The sequence below is a fragment of the Carcharodon carcharias genome, chromosome 30, assembly GCF_017639515.1.
Source record: "Carcharodon carcharias isolate sCarCar2 chromosome 30, sCarCar2.pri, whole genome shotgun sequence".
In the NCBI taxonomy this organism is placed as follows: Eukaryota; Metazoa; Chordata; class Chondrichthyes; order Lamniformes; family Lamnidae; genus Carcharodon; species Carcharodon carcharias.
This window is the reverse complement of record NC_054496.1, coordinates 30,275,614-30,300,600: the sequence shown is the minus strand read 5'-3', so window position 1 is coordinate 30,300,600 and position 24,987 is coordinate 30,275,614. Positions and strand designations below refer to the sequence as shown.

At 47.0% G+C, this 24,987-nt stretch overlaps 1 protein-coding gene across 1 annotated transcript in view; it reads left to right on the top strand.

Moving 5' to 3' along the window:
* The first annotated feature begins 2,030 nt into the window (after window positions 1-2,030).
* LOC121271230 (C-type lectin domain family 4 member E-like) overlaps window positions 2,031-24,987 on the top strand; it is a 42,778-nt gene continuing 19,821 nt past the window's right edge. The window contains exons 1-4 of the mRNA XM_041177058.1: window positions 2,031-2,043; window positions 7,522-7,596; window positions 14,272-14,346; window positions 22,541-22,624. Of these exons, the coding sequence (XP_041032992.1) occupies window positions 2,031-2,043; window positions 7,522-7,596; window positions 14,272-14,346; window positions 22,541-22,624 (247 nt within the window). The remainder of the gene's footprint in view (window positions 2,044-7,521; window positions 7,597-14,271; window positions 14,347-22,540; window positions 22,625-24,987) is intronic.

Here is a 24,987-nt window from a genome sequence, read left to right as displayed (position 1 = left end):
TGTCTATGTCGTTGGTACCTACATGGACCACGATGACCAGATCCTCCCCCTCCCACTGCAAGTTCCTCTCCAGCCCCGAGAAGATGCCCTAAACCCTGGCAGCGGGCAAGCAGCACAGCCTCCTGGATTCTTTGCTGCAGAGAACAGTGTCAAATCTCCTCACCATACTGTTCCCTACTACCACTACATTGTTTTTTGTTCCCCCCACTTGAATGGCTTCCTGTACACAGTACCATGGTCAGTCAGCTCATCCACCCTGCAGCCCCAACTCTCATCCAGGCAAGCTGAAAGATTCTCAAACCTGTTAGACAATGGCAAAGGCTGAGGCTCCTGCATCCCTGCCCTCTGGGTCACAGCACGCCTTCAACTGTGTACATGAATCCCTGAATATCTTGGGGCCTCCACTATTTCTAGCTATTCACAACATACAAAATACTCGCATCTCTTTTTGTGAATTGAAAATAGATGACCTCACGTTTACCTATGTTGAAATTCGAAGAGAAAGTTATGTATAAAGAAGAAAGGAGATTGTGTGTAAGTTAGAGGCATTTTAAGATCCAACAAATGTAAGAAGCCTCCAGCCTGTAGGCCTCAAGTCTGTCTGCAAGGACCCAGAGCTGAAAGAAACTCATTTTGAATGTGACTGCCCAGGGTGTGCTTTGCCAGGTGTCTGTTAAATAAATGAGTTTTACAGTTGCGGGTGTAATTGAAAGTCAGAGTACTTAGGGGACTTTTGAAGCTATTATGGTGGTAATTTATAGACATATGTATGTGTTTAAGATCTTTCTTGTATTAATAAATGTTTAATTTAGTTTTATAAAAAACCTCTTGAGACTCAGTGGTCTTATTACCACTGAATTCAAAGCCTGCATCTCGAAACATACAAATTGCAAGAATGGGTTATGACAGTTGTTTGAAGTTTCTCTCTGGTATTTTAACCACGCAGCCTTTACCATTGGCTATAACATAATACCAGCACAGGTCCTCGTGGACATCACTTCTTTCAAATCTGAGTGCACACCTTTTATCCTTACCCTCTGTATTCTACTGAATAATCAATCACCTAACCAGGTCAACAATGCCTGCAATTCCATAAACTTTAATTGTAGTTAACAGCCTCTTCTGTGGAACCTTATCAAAGGTTTTCTGGATGTCTAGTTCAGCTACGTCCACAGGTTTCTCCCCATCTACTAGTTTAGTTATGCTGAAAAAATCCATTAAGGTTGGTGATGCATGACCACCCCTTTAGACATCGATACTGGTTCTCTCTAATCAACTCAGATTTCTCAAATTGATCAGTCACTTTGTTCTTAACTATAAATTCCAATGACTTCCCCACCACAGGTATTGGACTAACAGATTTATAATTTCCTGCTTTCTCTCTCAATTGGGTGGCTGTGGTGTAGTGGTAATGTCACTAGACTAGTAGCCTAGAGACCTAGGCTAATGCTCCAGGGGCATGTGTCCAAATCCCACCATGGCAGCTGGTGGAATTTAAAATCAATTAATAAATCTGGAATTGCAATCTAGCCTCAGAGTGAACAAAAAAAGTATTGTTGATTGTGATGAAACACATCTGATTCATTAAGGCCCTTTAGGGAATAAAATCAGCCATCCTTACCTGGCCTGACCTATATGTTACTCCAGGCCCACAGCAATGGCTCTGTTTCAAATCACTACAATGCCTCCAAAAAAGGATTGAAACCAAATGAACCACAGTATGCCCAGCCCTCTCTACCCTGCAGAGTCCTCTTTACTAACATTGTGTGGCTTGTGCAACAGTCTGACAGAGGGTGGAATCGGCCCAGATTTGCACTCAGAGTGGTAGCCAGTGCTACGTGGCCTTTCACGCCTTAGCGTGCCAAACCAGCTGCGTTAGTTACGCATTCCCAGGATACATGCCATTTCCATGGTGGGCGGGCTCCGATTCACCTGCCACCCCGTCACCTCACCGCTTCATCACGCCAGGCACCACATTTAAAGTACAGCCGCGCTCAGTGTTTCCAGCCCAGGACTGCAGCAAAGAGGACATGGCCCCGAAAGGTAAGAAGACTGCGGCCCTTAAGCGCCTTTTGGATGCCGTGGTGGATGCCACTCTGGGGTGGGCGTAGAGGGGCAGCTACATTACCACTTCAGCTTGGTAGGCAATGGCAGTGGTGATCAGTGTCAATGCTGCACAGAAGAGGTTGGTCATTCAATTCAGATGGAGGGTGAATGATCTCATCTATGCAGCCAGGCTATGGCAACCATCTCATCACTGTAAACTCACACGCTCAAACCCATCACACATTCACTGCACCTCACTCACTGCCAGCTCAAGGGACATCACCACCCATTCTCACACACACACACCCTCACATCTCCATCTGGCCTCATCTCCTCTGGAGACTGCCTCCTCAGCCCTCACCATCTTGAGGCCACTTGCACAGATCAACCTGTGCACCCTGGGATGCCCTCCTTCCCCAGTACAGTCCTCATCCTGCAGCCTCTTCCCTTGCCTGAAGCCACTTCTCCCCCTTCCCCAAACAAGCCCTAGAGCTGCAGCCATTGAAAAGCCAGCTACATACGGCTGATCTGGTAGGTAGAGACCTGCCCGTGAGTCCCCACTAAAAGCGATGCGGTGCTGTCTGTGAAGCCTGGCGCTGATGACTGCAAGTGCTGCCCGTAGCTAGGTGGGCAAACAAACCTTGAAGTCCCGAGCGCAGTGCAGCCCACCAAGTGCATGCCTTATAGATGCTGTTGTGAGACACGTCGGCGTGTTTCCTGCTGTGTGGGTGGATGATCCAGCAAGGGGGTTGAGTCTGGCAGGCTGGCCTGATAACGTTAAGCTGATGTGTTACAATGATGTTCCCGACATCCGATGGCGGGGAACACAGAACGGCATCGACGGACGGACTTCACAATCGCAAACTGCTTCAACAACGCAATGAAACCAATTTTTGGCCTCCTTGTCATGTTGTCCATTCACTGAACACACCCGATGTTGACAGATACGTAAAATCCCGCCCATTGTCATACACGCAGAATCTTCCCTTACAACGTCCCAGACACCACCATTACCATCCCTGGGTCTGTCCTGTTGTTGGGAGTTCAAGTAGGCAGCTCATCACCGCCTTCTCAAAGGTGATTAGGCCTATCCAGCAACACCCACATTGCATCAATGAATACAAAAAAAGGTGGTGGTGGCACAGCTGTATGCGGTGTTGTCCTGGGAGCCCTCAACATCAGCACTAGTCCCCATGTAGTCTCATGGCATCAGGTCAAGCATGGATGCCCTGCTGCATGCAACCTACCATCCTCCCCCAGTTGATAAATCTGGAGGAAGCACTGAGGGTGGCAAAGGCGCAGAATGTACTCTGCAAGGGGGATTTCAGTGTCCATCACCAAGAGTGGCTCAGTAACACCACTACTGACCCAGCTCTCTGAGTCCTGAAGGACATTCCTGCTAGACTGGGTGGTGGTGGACAGAGACAGGTGGTGAGGGAACTAACAAGAGGGAAAATAAAAAGCTACTTGACCTTGTTCCCACCAACCTACCTGTCGCAGGTACATCTGTCCATGACTGTATTGGCAGGAGTGACCACCGCACAGCCCTTGTGGAGACAAAATCCCATCTTCACATTGAAGATGCCCTCCATCGTGTTGTGTGGCATTACAAGGATGCTAAAAGGGATAGATTTTGAACAAATCTAGCAACTCAAAATAGTGCATCCATGAGGCACTATGGGCCATCAGCAGCAGCAGAATTGTACTCAACCACAATCTGCAACCTCATGGCCCAGTGTTACAATCCCAGCTGATGTTACTACTGGACAAGTCAGATCCCAGGGTGGATCCTAACTTGTATTTTTTTGTTTAGAAATGTGGAGGGAAAACTACTGAACAGAGTCACAGGCGTCAGCTGATGAACTTTTAACAAAAGAATAAAACATTTATTAAACAAGAGAAGATTAACTATATTACAATATTCTTTCACCCATGGCCATACCCTTACAGATATATACAGATTCATACGGATAACACAAGTTACAAACACTATCTTAATCTCTAATGCTTACAGTAAGTATGCAGTCCATGTAAACCAATAGACCCCCTGCGGTCAGGCACACCACACTCTGAAACCAAGTGACAGATGCCACCCCAAACAGATGCTATGGATCTCTCCTCAACTCCCCCCAAACACATCTCACACCATGAGCCAGTGGTCTCACTGGATTCCGTCTTTCACACAAGGGTTTCCAATTTCTCACACTCACTTTAGAATATTCCCCCAAACAACCCTTTCTCTCGGATGTCTTCCACAAGGGTTCACCTCCAAGGTTTTGATTTCTCTGGCTGGTGTTCCTCTCCCCTGAATCACCACATGCATTCAGGCTTCACCTTCCATGTACACTGTCTCAGATACTCAGCCATGCCAACAGAACACCACTGCTTCGCATGCCCAAGGTAAAGAGTTACAGGCCTTCAGCTGTCTCCTTGGATCTTCTGGCTTCTTGCAAACTTACTTTGCTTTAAGTCTGCTTCCTGCAACTTTCTCTTTAACTTGGAGCCTTCTCTTCTGCTCCTTACTTCCAACTTCACTGAACAGGACCTACTTCTACTCTCTAGACTTCACTGTCTTCCTGGGACCTTCCTCCTGATCCCCTCCCTGGTTTTAGGTCTTTTCTTTTCATTCTTTGGAATTTGCTTCCTGTGTCCAGCTTCTCATGGCAACTGCTTCCAACTGAATTAAAACTGATCTGTCTATGTGGACCCCGTTGCTAGGCAACAGCATAGTTTTTTCCTACTTCAATAATTATAAAACCTAATTAGAATGCAGATACACAAACAACGCCCCCTCCCCCCTCCACCCAGAGTTGCGGGCATTAGTTTAAAGTGAAACTAAAACTCAGGTCCTCTTAAAATACAGGTACAGAAATATAAGTTAAACTTAAACTTAAAGCTAAAACTTCTTCATAATACCCACAAATACAAATGCAACTTACTTAAACCATATCTTGCTCCTAACCCAGCATATCCCCCACTCTACCACTACCATCGAGCTGGAGAATCAACCCTGGCTCAATGAAGAGTGCAGGTGGGCATGCCAAGAACAGCACCAGGCATATCTAAAAATGATTGGTCAACATGGTGAAATACAACACGGGGCTACTTGCGCACCAAACAGTGGAAGCAGCATGTGATTGGCAGAGCTAATTGATCCCATAACCAACGGGTCAGATCTAAGTCCTGTAATGTTGTCACATCCAATAGTGGTGGACAATTAGACAACAAACTGCAGGAGGAGGCTCCACAAATAGCCATCCTTAATGATGGAGGAGCCCAGAATGCCAGTGCAAAAGACAAGGCATCTTCATTTGCAGTCATCTTCAGCCAGAAATGCTGAGTGGATGATCCATCTCGGCCTTCTCCTGAGGTCCCCAGTATCACAGATGCCAGTCCTCAGCCAATTTGATACACTCCAAATGATATCATGAAGTGGTTCAAGGCCCTGGATACTGCAAAGGCCTTGATAACATTCCAACAATAGTACAGAAGAATTGTGCTCCATATCTAGCCGCGCCGCTAGCTAAGCCATTCCAGTACAGCTATAATACTGGCATCCATCCGGTAATGTGCAAAATTGCACATAAAAAAAACAGGACAAATCCAACCCGGCCAAAGCGCCACCTCATCGGTCTACTCTCGATCATCAGCAAAGTGATGGAGAGTGTCATTGACAGTGCTATCAAGTAGCACTTACTTAGCAATAACATGCTCATTGAAGTTCAGGCAGAGCTCCACCAGGGTTATCCTGTTCCTGACCTCATGAGAGCCTTGGGGAAAACATGGACAAAAGAGTTGAACTCCCGAGGTGAGGTGAGAGTGACTTCCCTTCACATCAAAGCATCATTTGACTGAGTGTGGCATCAAGGGGCCCTAGCAAAACTCCATGGGAATCGGGGGAAACTCTCCATTAGTGGAGTCATACCTAGCACAAAGGAAGATGGTTGTGGTTGTTGGAGGTCAAGCATCTAAGTCCCGGAACATTGCTGCCAGAGTTCCTCAGGGTAATGTCCTTGGCCCAACCATCTTCAGCTGCTTCATCAATGACTTTCCCTCCATCATGAGATCAGAACTGGGGCTGATGATTGCACAATGTTCAGCACCATTCACAACTCCTCAGATACTGAAGCAGTCCATGTCCAAATGCAGCAAGAGCTGGTGTACATTCAGGCTTGGGTTGATAAGTGGTAAGTAACATTCTCACTACACAAGTGCCAGGAAATGACCATCTCCAACAAGTGAGAATTAAACCACCTGCCCTTGACATTCAGTGGCATTACCATCACTGAGTCCCTCACTATCTACACCCCAGAGATTACCATTGACCAGAAACTGAACTGGACCAGCCATATAGGTATTGTGGTTACAAGAGCAGGCCAGAGGCTAGGAACCCTGCAGCAAGTAACTCACCTCCTGACTCCCCAAAGCCTGTACAACATCGACAAGGCATAAGTCAAGAGTCTGATGGAATGGTCTCTACTTGCCTGGATGAGTGCAGCTCCTACAACATGCAAGAACCTCAGTACCATCCAGGACAAAGCAGTCTGTTTGGTTGGTGCCCTATCCGCCACCTTCAACTTTCATTTCCACTATCACTGACACACAATAGCAGAATTTGTACCATATACAAGATGCACTGCAGCCAAGGCTGCTTCGGCCACACCTTCCAAACCCACGAACACTGCCACCTAGAAGGACAAGGGCAGCAGACACTGGGGAACACCACCATCTTCAAGATCCCCTCCAATCCACTCACCATCCTGACTTGGAAATGTATCGTCGTTCCTTCACTGTCACTGGGTCAAAATCCTGGAGCTCCCTCCCTACAGCACTGTGGGTGTACCCACACGACATGGACTGCAGCGGTTCAAGAAGGTAGCTCACCCACCACCTTCTCAAGGGCAATTAGGGATGAGGAATAAATGCTGGCCCAGCCAGCGATGTCCACATCCCATGAACGAATAAAAAAAACCCCTCTTATTCCACACTTTCTCACATGAAATTGCCTCTGCCAGCTGCCGGCCTATTCAATAATCTGTCTGTGTCTTCCTGAGGCCTTTTACATTTTACTTCACACTTTGCAAAACCCCGACTCTTGTGTCTTCTGTTGTGGAATTGTGCTCTTTGCCGAATTCCAAATCGTGGAAGCCAGGAACAAACGCGGACCAAGCTCTGGCCCCTGGGTCACCACTAACGACTCTTATCCAATCTGAATAACACCCATTAAAGCAAACCATTTGTTTCCAACCCAAGGACTGATTTTCTATCCATACTGGTATCGTGGAAGTTTGGGAAATGGAATGATTTGCCGCACCATGCTGTCAATTCTCAGATGGTGGACCTAGAAGTTGGGTGACTGGCATCAATCGCAGTGGGTGGGGCAGGAGTGGGTGGGAATTAGAGTTTTGGGGTAGGAGCACAAAAGTTGGCCTCCATGAGGGACAGCAGAGATTCAGTATCTGGTTCCCATTTCAGGTTCACAGCTGCAGAGGGACATGAAGATATCAGACGCTTTCTTCGAGATGGAAATTTCCAAGTTGAACATTAATGGTAAGTGTGCAATCCCAGTCTGGCAGATCAATGTGTGTGTCAAATCAGAGGGCTCTCTCACTTTTCAGATGGTCTGGTGTATCTAGATACTCACCTGGAGGCCACTTTCTCAGGCTTACTTAGCACTAGGACTTAGGTGGCTGGGATTAAGACACAGGGGAGTGAGAATGTGACTTGGGCTGATATTGGGACTTGGGAAGGTAAGATTGGGTCCGTGGGGTGAGTTTGGAACTCTGGGGGGGGTATCAGGAGATTAGGGCTCAGGGAGGTTGTAAGTCGGTACAATCTGCACTGTGGGTTAAGGGATGTACATGTTAAATATGGGCCATAGCCTCCAACTGGCATCAGAAAGTGCTGGCCTGTAGAAATTAGAATAAATACTTACCTGCTTCTGAAAATTACGTTGACACTTCTGTTCGCCGGAACTGCTTGGGGCTTCATTGAAAGAACCCTCGCAGGCCACAGTGAAGCCTAGATCCAGTGGATTCAAGGAGGCCACGCCCCCTTTTTTATGTCTTTATTGCCGTAAAGCAGCTAAGTTTAAAGGGCCGGGGGAATTGACAGGCCAGGGAGAAGGCAAGTGTCTAAGGTAAGGAGATAGGATTTGGGGGTTAGGGGGTGTCCGAGTGTTGGGGGGTGGGACGGTCCAGGGGTTGAGGGGGGTTGGTCAGGTGACTGGAGGGTGGGCATTAGTCCAGCAATCTGGGGGTAGTGTTAGTCCCAGGGTTGGGGTGTGGTCCAGCGGTTGGGGGGGTGGGTGGTCTGGGGTTAGTTGTTGGGGTCGGGGGGGGAATGTGGTTCGGGGGATGGGGAGGGTGATCCATGGGTTGGAGTGGTGACCTGCGGATGATCCAGGGGTCATGGGGGAGGTGTCAGAATTATGGGAGGGGATGTCGGAAGTCTAGGGCGGAGGGGTGGGATGTCCAGAGGTTGGTTGGGCTGAGGTTGTGGGGACGGGTTGGGGTTCTCCAAGTTTGGAGGGTCTGAGGTCCAGAGGAGGTCTGAGGTCGGGGTGGGGTCCAAGGTTGGGGGGAGCTGGGGATGTCCGAGGTTAGGGGGAAATGTAGTACAAGGTCGTAGAAGGGTGTCCGAGGTCATGTCGGGGCCTGACATTGCTGGGTGGAAGTCTGAGGCTGGGTGAGGTGGGATGGTTGGTGGGGTTCGAGGTCAGATTGGGTGGAGGTGGGGGGTGTCAGAGGTCGGGGACAGTCCTGTGAGGTCGGTCTGGTCGTTCCAATAGTTACTCAGAAGTTAGAAGAGGTTTTGATTCTTCTAACTTTTCCTGCGTAACTATTGGTGTAACCCCGGCAGAACCATCTGAAGTTTACAATTTAAGCTACATTTTCGGATGGTTCCCAGCAGGCGCAATTGTCCAGAGGAAGTGGGCACTTCTGGGCAATTGCTGTGCAAAACCTTACCTGGGATCTTCCCAGAGAGATTCCCGAAATCTGACACTGGGAACTCGGAAGTTATGGGCCTATGTAAATTAGGGGTCAGATGATGCTGAAAGATTCTGTCATTGTTAACAAGGAGCAGAGAAAAGAACCTTCCGTTATTTGCTGTATTAGAATTTGCAAATTGTTTTTCCTATTCTCTTTTGATACTTCTTAATACTTTAAAAACAATTTGTTGCTCTTTTTAGCTCTTCTGGTCTGCTGTATTTCCACTTTTCCTTCCATTTGTACAAGCAATTTCAGTTAGCCCAATGCTGTCCCTTACCTCATGTATTGAAGTTGGTGTTTCACTACACAAATGGAGTCTGCCTTTTTGAGGTGCATGCTGGTTTTTGAATCATCAAACCAGTGACTGTTTGTAGCACAAAAGGAGGCCATGCTGTGCCAGCTCTCTCCAAGAACAACTCAGCTATTCCCACTGCCTTGCCTTTTCCCTGGATCCTTGCAGCTCTTCATTCTCTTCAGCTCCTTTCAAATGCCATTATTGAATCTGTCTTCACCACAGTCTCAGGCAGTGCTTTCCAAACCTAACCACTCGCTGGTGTTACAACCGGGCAATGGGAGGAGTGCGCAGATTTTGTAACCGCACCACTCCACAAGCCGCAGCAATAGTGTAAATGTTTAATTCACTCACCAAAATGGCCAATTGTTTACCTTCGCTAGACCCAGAATAAAAGAGGCTTGTTTCAATAAACGCGGAATAATTAATTTATTTTGAATTGCAACATTTTTTAAAACAAGTTGCGAAATTGAATGACATCCATTTTGATTACAATTTGTACTTTCAACAGTATGATGGTGAAGAGTGGGTGAATCCATAGGATGAATATTTTCAAATACATTCAAACAGCAAAGTGACTGAGACCTGACATGCTTGCTCAGAGTAAGAAGGAATGTTACTCACTATCACTTTAAAAAAATGAGCTGTGACTTGACTTTGACTTGGGGAAGAAATGATTTGCTATAACTCTAGAACTTTCTATCTTTCTATATTCAACTTGACTTGCTTGTGTTATCAACCTGACACTTGTCATACGCACCCTGTCAAATGCTTTCTCACACCCTCTATCTCTTTCACCATACAGGGGGCTCTAACTTTGTTCATCCTAGCTTGCCCCTTCTGTGGAATATACCTCAGCTGTATCCAAATCATCCCCTCTTTAAATTCAGCTACAGTTTGACTTGTCAATCTTTGATTCCAATTTGCCTGGATTAAATCAGTTATCAACGCATTGAAATTAGTGCTCTTCCAATGAATTGTTTTTACTCTGAATTGCTCCTTGTCCTTTTTCATCTTGAGCCTAATGATGTTATGATCATTGTCCCCTAAATGTTCCCCCACTGATGCTTGATCCCCTTGAACAACCTACTAATTTACCAGAACTAAATGTTGCAATCCTCTGCCTCTAGCCTGATGTGGTAGCCTCAGTATTTATATGGCAGGCCCTCTTCAGCTTCTTGTCAATGGTAACCAGTTCTGAAGAAGCCATGTTGGACTCAAAACGTTAATTCTGTTTCTCTTTCCAGACCTGTTGAGTTATTCCTGCACTTTGTTTTCTTTGCTTATCTCCAGCATCAGCAGTATTTTGCTTTTATTGTAGTGAGAGATTGTCGATTGCTCCTTCTGGCTTATAAGATGTGGCGAATAGCAATTTAATTTGTGGAGTGGGCAGTTTATGCCTCTCTGTGACTGACCAGTTTCCTGACTCCTGGGAAACCTGTGCAGCATGAGGCTAACTTCAAACCTGGCGCACAGTTACACTGTGGCAACCACAAACAGAATGGGCAACACGAGGTAAACTGGGAGTTATGGGGGTTGGGGAGGCAATGGGTGCCAAGTTCTCAGCCCCCACCAACACTGACATCAGTTGTTGTCAAGAAGATATAATAATTGAATCAAAGGCAGCTATGTCTGGGTGCTTTCATCTAAGAAAAGAGATTAGGTTTGAAATGTTAATTAGGTAAACATGGGGAAGTTTAGAAACAGTGTGTTCATTTTTTCCCAAAGGTCACTGGTAAAACTTGGTGCTGTGAGAGGGTTTTATTATCGGGGAGATAAAGTCCAAAGACATAGGGCAGGTTTTTCCCGTCGGTGAGCGGGGGGTGGGGCCCACTCGCTGACGCATAAAATGACGCACAGTGACGTCAGGTGGAACTCCCGATGTCATCGCGCCCCATTTAAATTTTCAGGTAGGCGGGAGCTCAGCAAAATCATCTGTGCATCCGCCAACCTGTCAACGGCCAATTAAGGCCATTGATAGAGTCACTAAAGTAATTAATGGACCTGCCTGTCTAACCTTAAGATTGTCAGGCAGGTCAGGAGTCTTGGCGGGAATTAGAAAAAGCACAAAACCTCATTCACGGGCGGATGAGGTTCCATGTAGGTTTTTAAAAATGTAATTAAAGTTCTTTACAAAAATATGGTGACAGTGTCACATGAGGGGACATGTCAGGGAGTTTTGTTTTCTATTTTTAATATTTTTGACAGTACAGGCCATCTCCCTGAGGCAGCTGGGTAGGCCTTAATTGGCCTGCCCAAATAAAATGGCGGCACATCTCCGTGCACCAGCACCTTACCTTTACCCCCGACATGGGGAAAATCCTGCCCATAGTGAAACAATGGGTATTTGCATTCAAAGAGGAAGATATGTATAATGAAGGAGCAAGGGCTGTGTGTAGGGGAAGGCATTTTTAAGATCTTACGAGTGTGAAAAGCCCTTAGCATCTAAGCCTCAAGCTGCTGTCTTCAAAGGACTGAGGTTAAGAAAACTCACTTGGAATGCGACTTGTTCAGAGTGTCATGTTTCTTTGCCTGGGTCTTTTCAAATCTACGTGTCTTAATGTTGCCTTAACAAAAGTGTAGCTGGGAGTTAGGCTGATTAGGAGATTTAGAAATTATCATAGTAGTAATTTGTAGATCGATATATGTAATTAAAGTAATTTCTTCTATTAATAAATGTTTAACCTAGTTCTGTAAAAACCTATAAGACTTGGTGGTCTTATTACTACTGAATTCAGGGCACACATCTCAAAATTTATACAAATTGAAAAACAAGTTGTGGCAGTTGTTTCATGTTTCACTTTGGGATTTGAACAGCTCAGCATTTACCATCAGCTGTGCCATAACAGGCATTGGATTACATAATACTCACAGCATATAAACAGGTCATTTGGCTAAACTGGTCCACACTGATACTTGTGCTCTACACAAACCTCCCCCTTCTGTACTTCACCCAACCCTATCTGCACATCCTTCCATACATTTCTCCCTCATGTTTTTATCTAGCTTCCCCTTAAATGCACATCTGCTGATAATGCAAATACTCCTTGTGGTAGCAAGTTCCACATTCTAACTACTTTGAAGTTAAACAGGTTTCGCATGAATTTACTATTGGAGTTTGGACTTATATCCATGGCCCTGAGATTTGACTCCCTACGTGTACCTTAACAAACTCTTTTGTAATATTAAAAGTAACCCAATAGAGCGCTGAAATCTGCTGAACTACTCCCTCTATCAAATCGTTCCCTGACAGAACACTCTGTTGGAAGATGCTTCTCCCACCTTCTCGTGCCTTTCTCTTCACTTGCTCCTCAATCTCTCCTACCCTTCCTCCTAATTCTTTCCTGCCTTCACTCTCTACTCTCTTGTTGATAATATTAAATTGATGATGCCTCGTCACTGATTTCTTAACCAGAGGAAATGTTCTTCGCAATTCACTTCATCAGCACCTGCACTGCACGCCTTCCGAGACATTTTTTATACTTTGTAAGAGATGTTGCTCAGAACTGTACACAATACTGCAGATGTGGTCTACCAAGGATTTGTATAGCTTGAGCAATTCTTCCTCGTCATTACATTCTAGCTTTCTAGTTATAAAACTTAACATTTCATTAGCCTTTTTGACTATACTTCACACCTGACAAGAACATTTTAATTATCTGTGTGAAAGGATCTGTGTGAAAATTTCTTTGGACCTCTACTGTTAGCATTTAAAACATACTCAGAACTCTTTTTTTGTCCAAAGTGAATGATTTCATGTGTACTGAAATCCATCTGCCACAGCTTTGTCCAATCATTTACTCTATCAATGTTTATTTCAAATGTTATCCTCTGACCTACAATACTTATTATGCCACCAGCCTTTATGTCATTGGCAAACTTAGATATGTGGCTCTTTATTTCATTAATCAATACAGTGAATAGTTGAGGTCCCAACACAAATCCCTCTGGAAGAACACTGGTCACTTCCTTCTAGTTTGAGTGTATATACTTTATTCTTACTTTCTGTCTTCTTCCCCCAGATCAATAATTTATCCTCAATACCATGTGTTCTAATTTAGCCAGCCAAAGAGTTGCCATCTGTGACTAAATGTATTTTTGGAGGTTTCATTGCATGACTTGTCCTCCATAGTCCATCCATTAGTCAGCCAACAGATCCATCCTTGTGATGCACTGCCTTTCTATGCCAATTGGAAAGCAGAAAAACTTGTTGGATGATACTTGACTGTCAGCCAAACAGCCTTTTTTTTTAATCTCATTTTTAATACTTTTATATCTGGTAAAGAGAAAAGTTCAAAGAAATTGAAGAAAAAGAAACAATCTTTTTGAATGTCCCGATGACTTTTCTCCAGAGTCGCACACAGCAGTGTCCGGGAGGTTGATCTTCAATTCCTGGAGGCACCAGTCCAATCCCGGGGAGTTGGCAACCCTATTGTCTCATTTCGCACTGTCCCACAGCTGCCACCTCTATGCCCATTTCACTAACGTGTCCATGTCTTCCTGGTACCTTTAACTCTCTTCTTCACTCTTGGCAAAACTCCTACCTCTGTGTCGTCAGCCATTGTGGAATTGTGCTTGCTGCCAAATTCCAAAACAACTAAACCAAGGAAAAAAGCTCTGACCCCTGGAACACCACATCTAACCCTTCTCCAATCCGACAAACACCCATTAACCCAAACCAGCCCCAATGACTGATTTCCTATCAATCTTGCCAGGGTGGAAATTTGGGAAATTGGGTGCTTTGCCTGAGCATTGTCATTTCCATGGGTCAAAATGGAAGGTGGGAACTTGCAATAATCCCAGTGGGTGAGGGGAGGGGTGGGGGGGTAGAAATTGAGTTTTGGGCTGGGACTCATAATGTGATTTTTCACCATGAGGGACAGTGGTGGCAAATCCAGCCTATGCTGATGTGTGAGAGTCATTACCTTGTTTCTGTTTTAGTTTCACAGATGTTCAATAAAATAAATATGTCGCTTGCTGATTTCACGTTGGAACTTTCCCAGTTGAAGACAAATGGTGAGTATGAATTCCCATTCTGACATATCTTGGTGTCTCCAATTCAGAATGTGCTTTACTTTTGTAGATGGGCAAAACTCCTACCGCGGATTCCATATGATCAAAACCAGGAGCAAAAGTGGATCCAGTTCTAGATCCCAGGCCATCATTTCAACCCTTCTTCAATCTATGTAACATCCATTAAACTAAACCCTTTGCATCCAGCCCAGCGACTGATTTTCTACCTTTACTGCTGGGGTGGAAGTTTGGGAAATTGGGTGCTTTACCCAGCCTGCCACTTTGCTGTCATTTCCAATGTGGGTAATCTGGAATATGGTGATTTGCACCAATCACAGTGGATTGTAGTGAAGGGAAATTGAATTTGGGAGTGGGGTACATAAATGTGGGGCTTACCATGTGGTTCTTCTCCATGAGGGGATGAGGCTAATGTCCGGGAGTCAAACCTTCAGTGGAATTTTCTGCTGGTGTCAGGCATGCTCGGTGGCATGAGCGGACAATATGGTGAGAGTGCCAAAAGTCGATTTCACGACATTGTGAAACCAGGTTGCGACCGTCTGCTCTGCCCGTCGATGGAGGGCTACGTTCCCCGATATCAGACATTGGGAGCCTCATTGTAATCCAACAGCGTATCATCAGAAAGCCAGCCCGCCGGACTCAACTCCAACCCGCGTACCCCCCACTCCCACCCCGCCCCACACCAAACTGGATCATCTGCCCACGTTGGCGGGGAAACACGCTGGTGTAGAACATGCCTTGACAAGTGTGACATGCAGAAGTCAGGACTTGCCACCAGGGCCTTCCTCACATCATGGGAGGAGCAGAAGATACTGAAGCCTGCACACTGGAGGAATGTCTATGGCATGCTGGGTGGATTCTTATGGACATGGCTCTGTTGCGAAGCAGCACACAGGAGATGGAAAGTCACCGTTGATGCTCACAATGGTCTAGGGGGTGGCAGAAGAAGATCTAGGGTCGACTGGGAGAGGAAGAGGTGGCGGGGGGGTTGAGATCGGCTGGGGGATTGAAGGTGTCATGGGGAGGTTGGGAGTGGGGAGAGAGTACAGGGAATGAGGGGGTAACGGGGAGAAGATGGCGAACTGGGGAGGTAGGTGTAACGGGGGTGGAAGGTGTGAGGGAAAGTGTTCAGAGGGGGAAAGGATTGCAGAAAGGGGAAAGAGTCCAGGAGGAGGAAGGAACGTGAAGAGGGGAGGGAGTCCGAGGGAAGGAAGGTGTTTTGAAGGGGGAAAGAGTAATTCTGGAGGAGGAAGTAAGGGTGTCTGAGGGAGTCAGGAAGGGGGAAGGAGTAAGACTGGAGGCAGAAGTGAGGCTGGAGGAAGAGTTAAAGCTGGAGGAAGGAGTTGGGAGGGGGAAGAACTAGGATGGCGGAAGAAGGAAGGGTGCCTGAAGGAGTCAGGAAAGGGGAGGGAATAAATGGGGGCAGAGTCCTGGGGATGGGAGGATTAAAGGGGGGGAAGGGGTTCTTGGGGGGAAGAGGTCTGGAGTGGGGAAGGGGTCTGGAGCATGGAATGGGTTCTGGGGGGATGGGGTTCCTGGGGAAGTGGTCTGCGGGGGTATTCCAGGTGAATGTGGAAGAGAAGGGGTCTGATGAGTCCATGTCTGCCTCCTGAGGAGTGAACTGAGGGTGGGATTGGTATGAGGGAATGGTGAGAATGACCAAGGGCAGAGTGAAGTGTTAGGGTGGGGTTTCGATGGTAGAAGGGATGGCGAGGGTGGTTGGTGGGGACTCGGAGGCAGACACAGACTCTGGGGGTGGGAAGGAGGAGGTTGGGGAGGTGAATGTGGATGGGGGTGGGATTTTCGGGAAGGAAGGGAACGCGCAGTTTCAGCTGGACATCCCCGAAGGAAAAGGTTTGTGGCTGGTAGATCACGGAGGGGAGGTGGTAGGTGATGCCGGGGGGCGGGGGGGATGGGGGGAGGGGGGCGTCAACTGTGATGGGGGACAGGAAATGGGGGGCTGGGGGAGGGGAAAGGATGGGGGAGTGAAAGTAAACTGAATTAGCACCATACTGTCCAAAACAAAAGTAAAACGGGAGTTGTGGTGGGAGAGATCAGGTGCAGCATGGGAGTGTGGACAGTGGGTGGGTGGAGATGTGGGTCAGCTCAGATGGACAACTGAAAGTGAACCCCAGCGGGCAGCATTGAAAATGCTCAGGACATTGAGATGAGGGTGAAACGTGAAGGATCCGTGTGTGTGGGACAGAGTGCTTACACAAGGCTCCGAAAGGCCCTGCCACACACACAATTCTCCCTCCCAAATCACTTGTGTGCCGGCTGTTCCCTCTGCGGTGACAGAGGATGATGTTGAGGGGGTCACAGGCAAAGGGGACTCGGAGGGAAAGGACAGACTCTGTGATTCCTGACTGCATGACCCAGGGGTGTCCAGCTGCTGCTGCTCCTCTCTTTGGGTGCCCGAGGGCCCCATTAAGGGGAAGGAGCACCTGGACGTTTCCCTCTCGCATTGCAACTGCAGAAACTCATCCATGGCTCCCGTGATGGAGTGCAGTCTGCGCACATCTCCACGTTCTGCTGGACCAGGGTCTCCATGGCATCCGCCATTGTCCCCATGGAGATCTCCATATGGACACATGTGGGCACCACCTCATCAGAGAGCAGGCGGACACACTCCTCCAACTCACTTGCCCCTCTGTTGAGGGTTTCCAACAGTTCTGTGTGATGTTCCCCCGCCTTCTGCTGACTCTCCAGGATGAGCTGGAAGGCTGAATCCAGAGGCTCATCATCTGACCCAGACCTCACAGACGCCTCTTCCCCAGCAGCCCTCTGAGTGCCGGGGAACTCGGCTGAACCTGCCTCCTCCTGCTGTGGACACGTCTCCTTGTGGTAACCACCAGATTGTGAACCCGAACCTGCTCTAGATCTAAGTCCCACTGAGGTGTGTGTCTCTGGGCTGGTGCAGGGTGTGGGTAAGCGCTGTGATGGGTCTTCCAGGCTGCTTATTTCCAGCTCTTCAATGGGGGAGGTGTCCCCTTGGCTGGAGGTGAGGATGTGGATGGAGCTGAGGGACTGGCTGGCTGAGGGTGTCGGTCACTTGGCAGAGCTCCCTGTGAACCAAAGTAGAGATAATTAGTACATGGCAGCAGAGTGAAAGTCAGGAGAGAGAGAGAGAGAGAGAGAGAGAGCACTCACAGTGGCATTGAGAGAGTTGGTGCAGGATTCTTAAGAGAATGTTCGCTGCTGACCTCACCGTCACCACAGGCAGGGTCCACACCCTCACCAGTCAGCGCGATGGCACACTCCTGAAAGTGAGTGAGGGGCCTAATGTGGGCCACTCCACCTCCTGGTCTGGGACCTCTCGCTGCAGATGGGAGGCAGCTTCTCCTGCATGAAAACAGATGGAGAGAGAGTGAGCAGGACGCATGGCTCTGCGTGGAATGTTTGTGTGGTGAGCGGAGCCATGGACAGGATGAGGCTGTGAGCTCCAGGGGATATGACCCTGATGGAGACGTGAGGGTGTGTGTGAGAGTTAGCGGTGTTGTCCCTTGAGGTGTGGGATCCCTGTGGATGTGTGATGGGTTTGTGGGAGTTGAGGATGAGGGTAAGAGTGAGTTACCCTGGCAGAATGGGCGAGACCATTCACCCTGCAGTGGCACTAGTTGGCTGTCCTCTTTTGCAGGGTATCGGCGCTGACCATCGCTGTCACCACCCCCCATGCTGGATTGGTGATGCCGCTGCCCCTCCTGCGGCCAGAGCGGGGGGTTAGAGGACATCATGGCGAGACTCCACAGCGTCCAAAAGGCACTTGAGGGACACGTCTCTAAACCTGGGGGCTGCAGCCTTTTTTGGTTGTGGGGGCCATGTCTTCCATGCAGCTGTCATGGGCTGGAAGCTCTGAGAGGGGTTCATACGACTGGACTTTAACTCTAGTGCTCGGCGTGATGAAACGGCGAGGGGATGACCTGGTGGGTAAATGAGAGGCCACCCACCATGGAAATGGCGTGTTTCCCAGGAATGCATGATTAATAAGGCGGATTTGAGACAATAAGGCGTGAGAAGCCGCCATTGTGGCCGGCGGTCTTAACGCCGTCTTACCTGCCCGCTACCACACTTTGTGCACATCTAGGATGGGAATCTGCCCCTTGTTTCTGTTTGAGTTTCACAGATGTGGCCAATTAACAGCTAGCCGGGGTGAATGGCGCGTTCGGAGCCTCGGCGCTGCCGGTGTGGAGGTGGGAGGAGCGTGAGTGCTCTGAGAGCGCTGAGTGAAAGCTCCCTGAAGGCGCAGGGCTGCCTCGGGGATCTGAAGATTTTCAACATTACAAATGAAGAGTTGAGAAATAAAGAAAACTTGTCTCTTTATGTGACCCTGTCACATGAACAGGGGCGTTTGAAATTATCTTTTTAAAATTTCTATTTTTTTTTTAAATCACTGGTCGAAACCTCATCCCGCCTGTGGATGCAGTTTCGCAAAAAACGCAAAGGCCACTTGGCTCATTCACCCATTCGCCAACCGAATGGTTGGATGGGCAGCAAAAAATTTGATTTAATCAGTTGATTAAGGGCCTTTAAAGGACTTAATTGTCGATGGGCGCGCTGCCTCCTCTCACACACGCCCGCCGAGTGAAATATCACACGAGTGCGCGATGACATCGGGATGCTGTGAATATCACCTTCTCACTTATTAAACTCAGTGGTCTCTGCCTGAGCTACTCCCTATATCAAATCATCTCCTGGTGGAACAAACTGTATAAAGAAATCTCTCCTACGTACTCTCCAACCCTCCTCCTTTGCTTTATCCTCACTCTCTCAGTGGCAATTTTTAGTTTATACCTTGTCATTAATTCTCCAGCTAAAGGAACTGTTCTTTCCCTATTCACTTTATCAGTACCCTTCAACATTTTAAAAATCATTATCAAATTTCCCATTTGCTTGCCCTGCTCTAATCTCAAAACTCCCCTCATAGTTCTAGCTTCCCAGCTCTGGCATCATCCTGGCAAAGCTACATTGAACACCCTCGAAGCCTTTTATGCCTTTTCAATAATGGGATCCCTAAACAGAACTCCACCTACGGTCAAACTTTATGGCCTTTCATTGATTTGTTATTTCTTCTTTTTCTCCTGTATGCCTCAAGATGCATCAAGGCAACGTGTTTGAATTGCTACATCTCTCTCTTCATTCACAGCCCTTCACTGTCTTTCCATTGCATGTGTCATCCTGTGTCACATCATTTCCATTCTAAACTGCACCATAGGAACAGCAGTTGGCCACTCATCCCCTGGAGCTTGTTCTGTCATTCAATGAGATCGTTGTACCCAATTTCACCCACCTGCCTTTGTGCCATATCCCTTAATACACCTGGCTAGCAAAAATACTATTAATCTCAGAAGTAAAAATTATGCACTGAGCTAATGTCTACTATGTTATATGGGAGAGAGTTCCATACTTCTACAGCTACTTTTTAAAAAATGTCTTTCCTGAATGCTTTTAAGGCTACGCCTCCTTTCCCTAAATTGCCCCCCACAAAATAGGCAGGTTCTCACAATCTACCCTATCAAATTGCTTTCAAAATTCTAAGTACATCACTAACATAATTCCTTAACCTTCCACGTTCCAGAGGATGCAAGCCTAGTTTATGTAACCTCGGAGCCCTGGTAACATTCTGGTGAGTCTGCATTGCACTCCTTCTAAGGCCTGTATAGCCTTTCTAAGGTGTGGGGCTCAAAACGGTACACAGTACTACAAACGTGGTCTAACCAAGGACCTGTATAGCTCGAGCAAATCTTCTCCATATATTCTAGCTCTCCGGCTATAAAATGCAAACATTTCATGAGCCCTTTTGATTATATTTAAGACCTGAGTGATACATTTTAGTGATCTGTGTATGGACCTTAAATTTCATTGGACCTCTAGTATCAGCTATGACACCACATACAGCTGCCTACAGCTGTGGTAAAAGTTGGCAAAATGGCATAGTTTTCCCTATCCTGCCACCATGCTGTTCTGGGCTGAGTAGTGGCATTTAAAACATACTCAGATCTATTGTTTGTTCATCCAAAATGAAGGCCCTCACACTTACCTGTGTTTAAATCCATCTGCCCCAGTTTTTCTCGATCATTTCATGCATCAAAGTTTCTTTGTATCGTTATTCTCCCACTTACAATACTTTTGCCACCAATCCTAGTGTTATCGACACAGTTAGATATACGGCTCTCTATTCCATTAATTAGTATAGTGAATAGTTGAAACCCCAACACAGATCCTTTAGGTACAGCACTTCCTTCCAATTCAATCATTCCATTTTCCCTAATCACTGTCTTCTGCTGCCAGGTCAATAATATCCCTTCAATTCCATGAGCTTTAACTTAGCCAACAGCCTCTTAAGTGGAACCATATCACATGCCTTTTGGATGTCCCTATAAATTATATCCATAGATATTCTCCAGTCTATTATTTTAGTTACTTCCCATTTCCCATTGGGTTTCTCTCTCTTACCTCTCATCTCACACTTCTCCACATGAAATTGTATCTGGCACCTGCCTGTCCATTACACTAGCCTGCCCATGCCTTTCTGACGTCTCTTACGTTCTACTTCACTCTTTGCGAACCCCTCACTTTTGTGTTGTCAGCTTGTGCTGCTGAATTCTAAATTATTGAAATCAAGAACAGAAGTGGACCCAGTTCTGGATCCCTGGTCAACAATTCAAACCCTTTTCCAATCTGAATAACACCCATTAAACCAAACCCTTCGGGCAGAATATTGGGTTCATTGGGCAGGCACGTGTTGACCTGAGCAAGTGTAAAATGACGCTCCATGAGGTCAGGCGAGCGTCCTGACATCATTGCGCACTCACGCGATATTTCAGATTTCAGTTGGCGGGTGCACACGGGAGTTGGCAGCGCGCCTGCTGACAACTAACAGGCCTGTTAAGGCCATTAAAGTCGTAATTAAATGAAATGTATTGCTGCCCGTCTAACCTCACGGTTGGCAGGCGGGCGAAAAGACCAAGCGGCCTTTGGAAATTTTGCGAAACCTCCTCTACGGGCGGGATGAGATTTCGATCAATGGTTTAAAAAATAAAACATTTTTTCAGGCTAATTTGTAACATGTCCCTGCTCATGTGACAGACTCACATGAGGGGGAACGTGTTGTTAATATTCTTAAATTCTTTATTTCTCATGTTCAAAGAGCTCCAGCTCTCTGAGGCAGCTTTGTGCCTCAGGGAGATTTTACTGTGCGTGCCCACATGCAGCAGGGCTCACCCACCCTGCACCTTCCCCTCCCCCACACAGGCAGCGCTGCAGCATTTGACTCACGCTGGATAGCCATTAATTGGCCTGCCAGCGTGGAATGATGGCCGCGGACCGATCGCGGGCGGCAGTCTGATTTGTGGCCACTCCTGCCGAGTCTGCCCAATGACCAGAAAATCCTGGCCCTTGTTTCGAGCTCCCCAAATCACCAATGATGCAGTCTTTTCCAGAACAAGCATGCTGGCACTAACCAAGCCAAGAAGTCTTCATTGGCCTGGGCTTTTGCGTAGGATATAAGATGGCTGCATCCCCAAGGATAGGCTATTTGGGGAGGTGGTCCTTGCAGAGAGACCAGCACGCACCCAAATCTCCAATTCAAGAGTGTTGTCAATGGAGAAATGAAAGAACCTCAACGTCAATGTTGACAAGTGGGAATCTCTTGCTGACAATTGATGCAATTGTCGGAAGGAGTTCACCACCACCACAACATGTAATTTCAGAAACTCCAAAGGAGATGCCAGTCCTGCAAACAAGGCGTCAGTAGAGATTGTCATGCACCAACAGCAAAGGACAACATTACATGCGACACTTGTGGCAGACTGCTGCTTTCTCAGAACCGGCTTAATCAGTCATCAAAAGGGGATGCAGCTGATGATCTTTACCTGACTTCACCAAAGTCCTAAGGCTGCATTCCAATCATTTCTCACAGATGGAAGAATGCCAACCAACCAACATTGTTTCAAAGGTGGCAACTGATCCCCTATCCTTACAGCTGCGGTAAAAGTTTGCAAAATGGGGCACCTTGCCCTGTCCTGTCACCATGATATTCTGGGCTGGGTGTGGGAGGGGTGGTTTGCAACAGGGGCGGGAGAAGGAGATAAATTGAGTTTGGGGTGGGGCATGAGGGACAGAGGAGGCAAACCCATTCTAGGCTGATGTGTGAGAGTCTAAAACCTTGTTTCTGTTTCAGTTTCACAGCTTTCCATTAAAGTGGCAATGTTAGAAAAGCAAGATGTTGAGCTCAAGAAGGAACTTGCCGATTTGAGGAATAAGTGTGAGTGCGAAATACCAATCTGACAGATCTTTATGTCTCCAATTCGGAGAATTCCAGCCTTTCACATGGTCTGGTTGTTCTCTGGAAACTCACCCTGAGAACATCTGGAGTTCTTTGTGAGTCTGAAGGGTTTGAACCCCTCCTGTGGGAGATGCAACAAAGGAGGGTGGCCCTGTCTGGGTAAAAGCCAGTAGAATAAAATTCCTGTATTTTAGTCGAGATTTGGCTTGTGGCTGGAACTAAAATCTAATACCCAGCCTGCAACATGTGGTTCGTTGTTCAGAGGAGTCAAATTAATGGCAGGTAGGACAATTTCATCCAGCCCACGGTGTTCTGAGCCCAGAGTTTTCTGAGTCACCTTGGAATCGATTATAAACCTCCTGGACCTTGCTTCATACCAACTGCTTTCCTGTGTGACATCACAACCCAGGGTATGATGCACACCCAGCTGCACGATGTCACATCCTTACTCTCACACAGGAAGACAAATCACCCTGAAGGTGTTGCAGAAATGGGATCGGCTGGTGTCAGGGAGATTCAGGGCTTGGGATGAATTAACAACAGCAACTTATATTTACATATTTAAATAGCACCTTTAACATAATAAAACATCCCAAGGTACTTCACAAAGGAACATTGTAAAACAAACCATGGCACCAATTCACATAAGGAGATATTTTGTCAGCTTTGTCAAGGAGTTAGGCTTTAAGTCTTGTCTTAAAGGAGGAGAGTAAGGTAGAGAAGTGAAGAGGTGCAGAGAGGGTATGCCAGAGCTTCATGCCTGAACAACAGAAGCTGTGGTCACCAATAATGGAGTGATTAAAATCGGGGGTGTAGAAGAGGCTTGAATTAGAGGAGTGAAGATATCTTGGAGGGTTGTGCATCCCATCTCATCTGCTCCTGGTGGCTTCTTTGTTATTAACATCTGCCCATCCAGTGTCTCAACTGGCTCCTCCTTCACTAATACTTTGGCAACATCGTCTTCCTTGGTAAAGGCAGATGCAAAATATTCATTTACTATGGCAGTCAGGCCCTCTGTTTCCAAGCGTAAATCACTTTTTTGATTCCAAATTCGGCCCAGCCCTCCTCTTATGACCCTTTCACTATTTATATGCTTATGGGGTAGAATCTTACCCATGGCGGGCGGGCTGGATGGGAGCGGGCCGGGGATTGGTGTGGAGCCGGTCACCACCCGTGATTGGCTGTGCGGCATTTTATGCGGGCGGGCCAATTAAGGCAATGATGTCAGGATGCATGCCTGACATCATCGCGTGTCATCTTACACTTCAGGATCACCCCTGCACGCCAGCGGCAATATTCTGCCCATAGAAGACTTTAGGGTTCCCTTCCACGTAGCTGCCGCTTTTACCTCATACTCTCTCCGTGCTTCTATTGTTTCTTCTTTCACTTCCCACTTGAGCTTCCTTTCTTCAGCCTGGTTCCCACCTGTATGATCAACCTTACAACTGCCACAGACATCCTTTTTCTGCTTCATCCTACTTTTTAAAAGTTCTTTCATGGGATGTGGGTGTCACAGGCAAGACCAGCATTTGTTGCCCATTACTAATTGCCCTTGATCTGAATAGTTTGCTAAGCCATTTCAGAGGGCAATTAAGAGGCAACTGCATGGACCTGGAGTCACATGTAGGCCAGAACAGGTGATGAAGGACGATTTCCTTCCCTAAAGGGCGTTAGTGAACCTGATAGATTTTTACAATGGTCTATGATAGTTTCATGGTCACCATTACTGATACAAAGATAGGTGGAGGGGCAGGTAGTATTGAGGAGGCGGGGAGGCTGCAGAAGGATTTGGACAGGTTAGGAGAATGGGCAAAGAAGTGGCAGATGGAATACAACATGGGGAAGTGTGAGGTCATGCACTTTAGTAGGAAGAATAGAGGCATAGACTATTTTCTAAATGGGGAGAGAATTCAGAAATCAGGAGTGCAAAGGTACTTGGGAGTCCTAGTCCAGGATTCTCTTAAGGTTAACTCGCAGGTTGATTCGGTAGTTAGGAAGGCAAATGCAATGTTGGCATTTATTTCAAGAGGACTAGAATATAAAAGCAGGGATGTGCTGTTGAGGCTTTATAAGGCTCTGGTCAGACCACATTTAGAATATTGTGAGCAATTTTGGGCCCCGTATCTCAAGAAGGATGTGCTGGCCCTGGAGAGGGTCCAGAGGAGGTTCATGAGAACAATCCCAGGAATGAAAGGCTTAACATATGAGGAACGTTTGAGGACTCTGGGTCTATACTCGAAAGAGTTTAGAAGGACGAGGGGGGATCTGATTGAAACTTACAGAATACTGAAAGGCCTGGATGTTACCATTAGCAGGAGAGACTAGGACCCGAGGGCACAGCC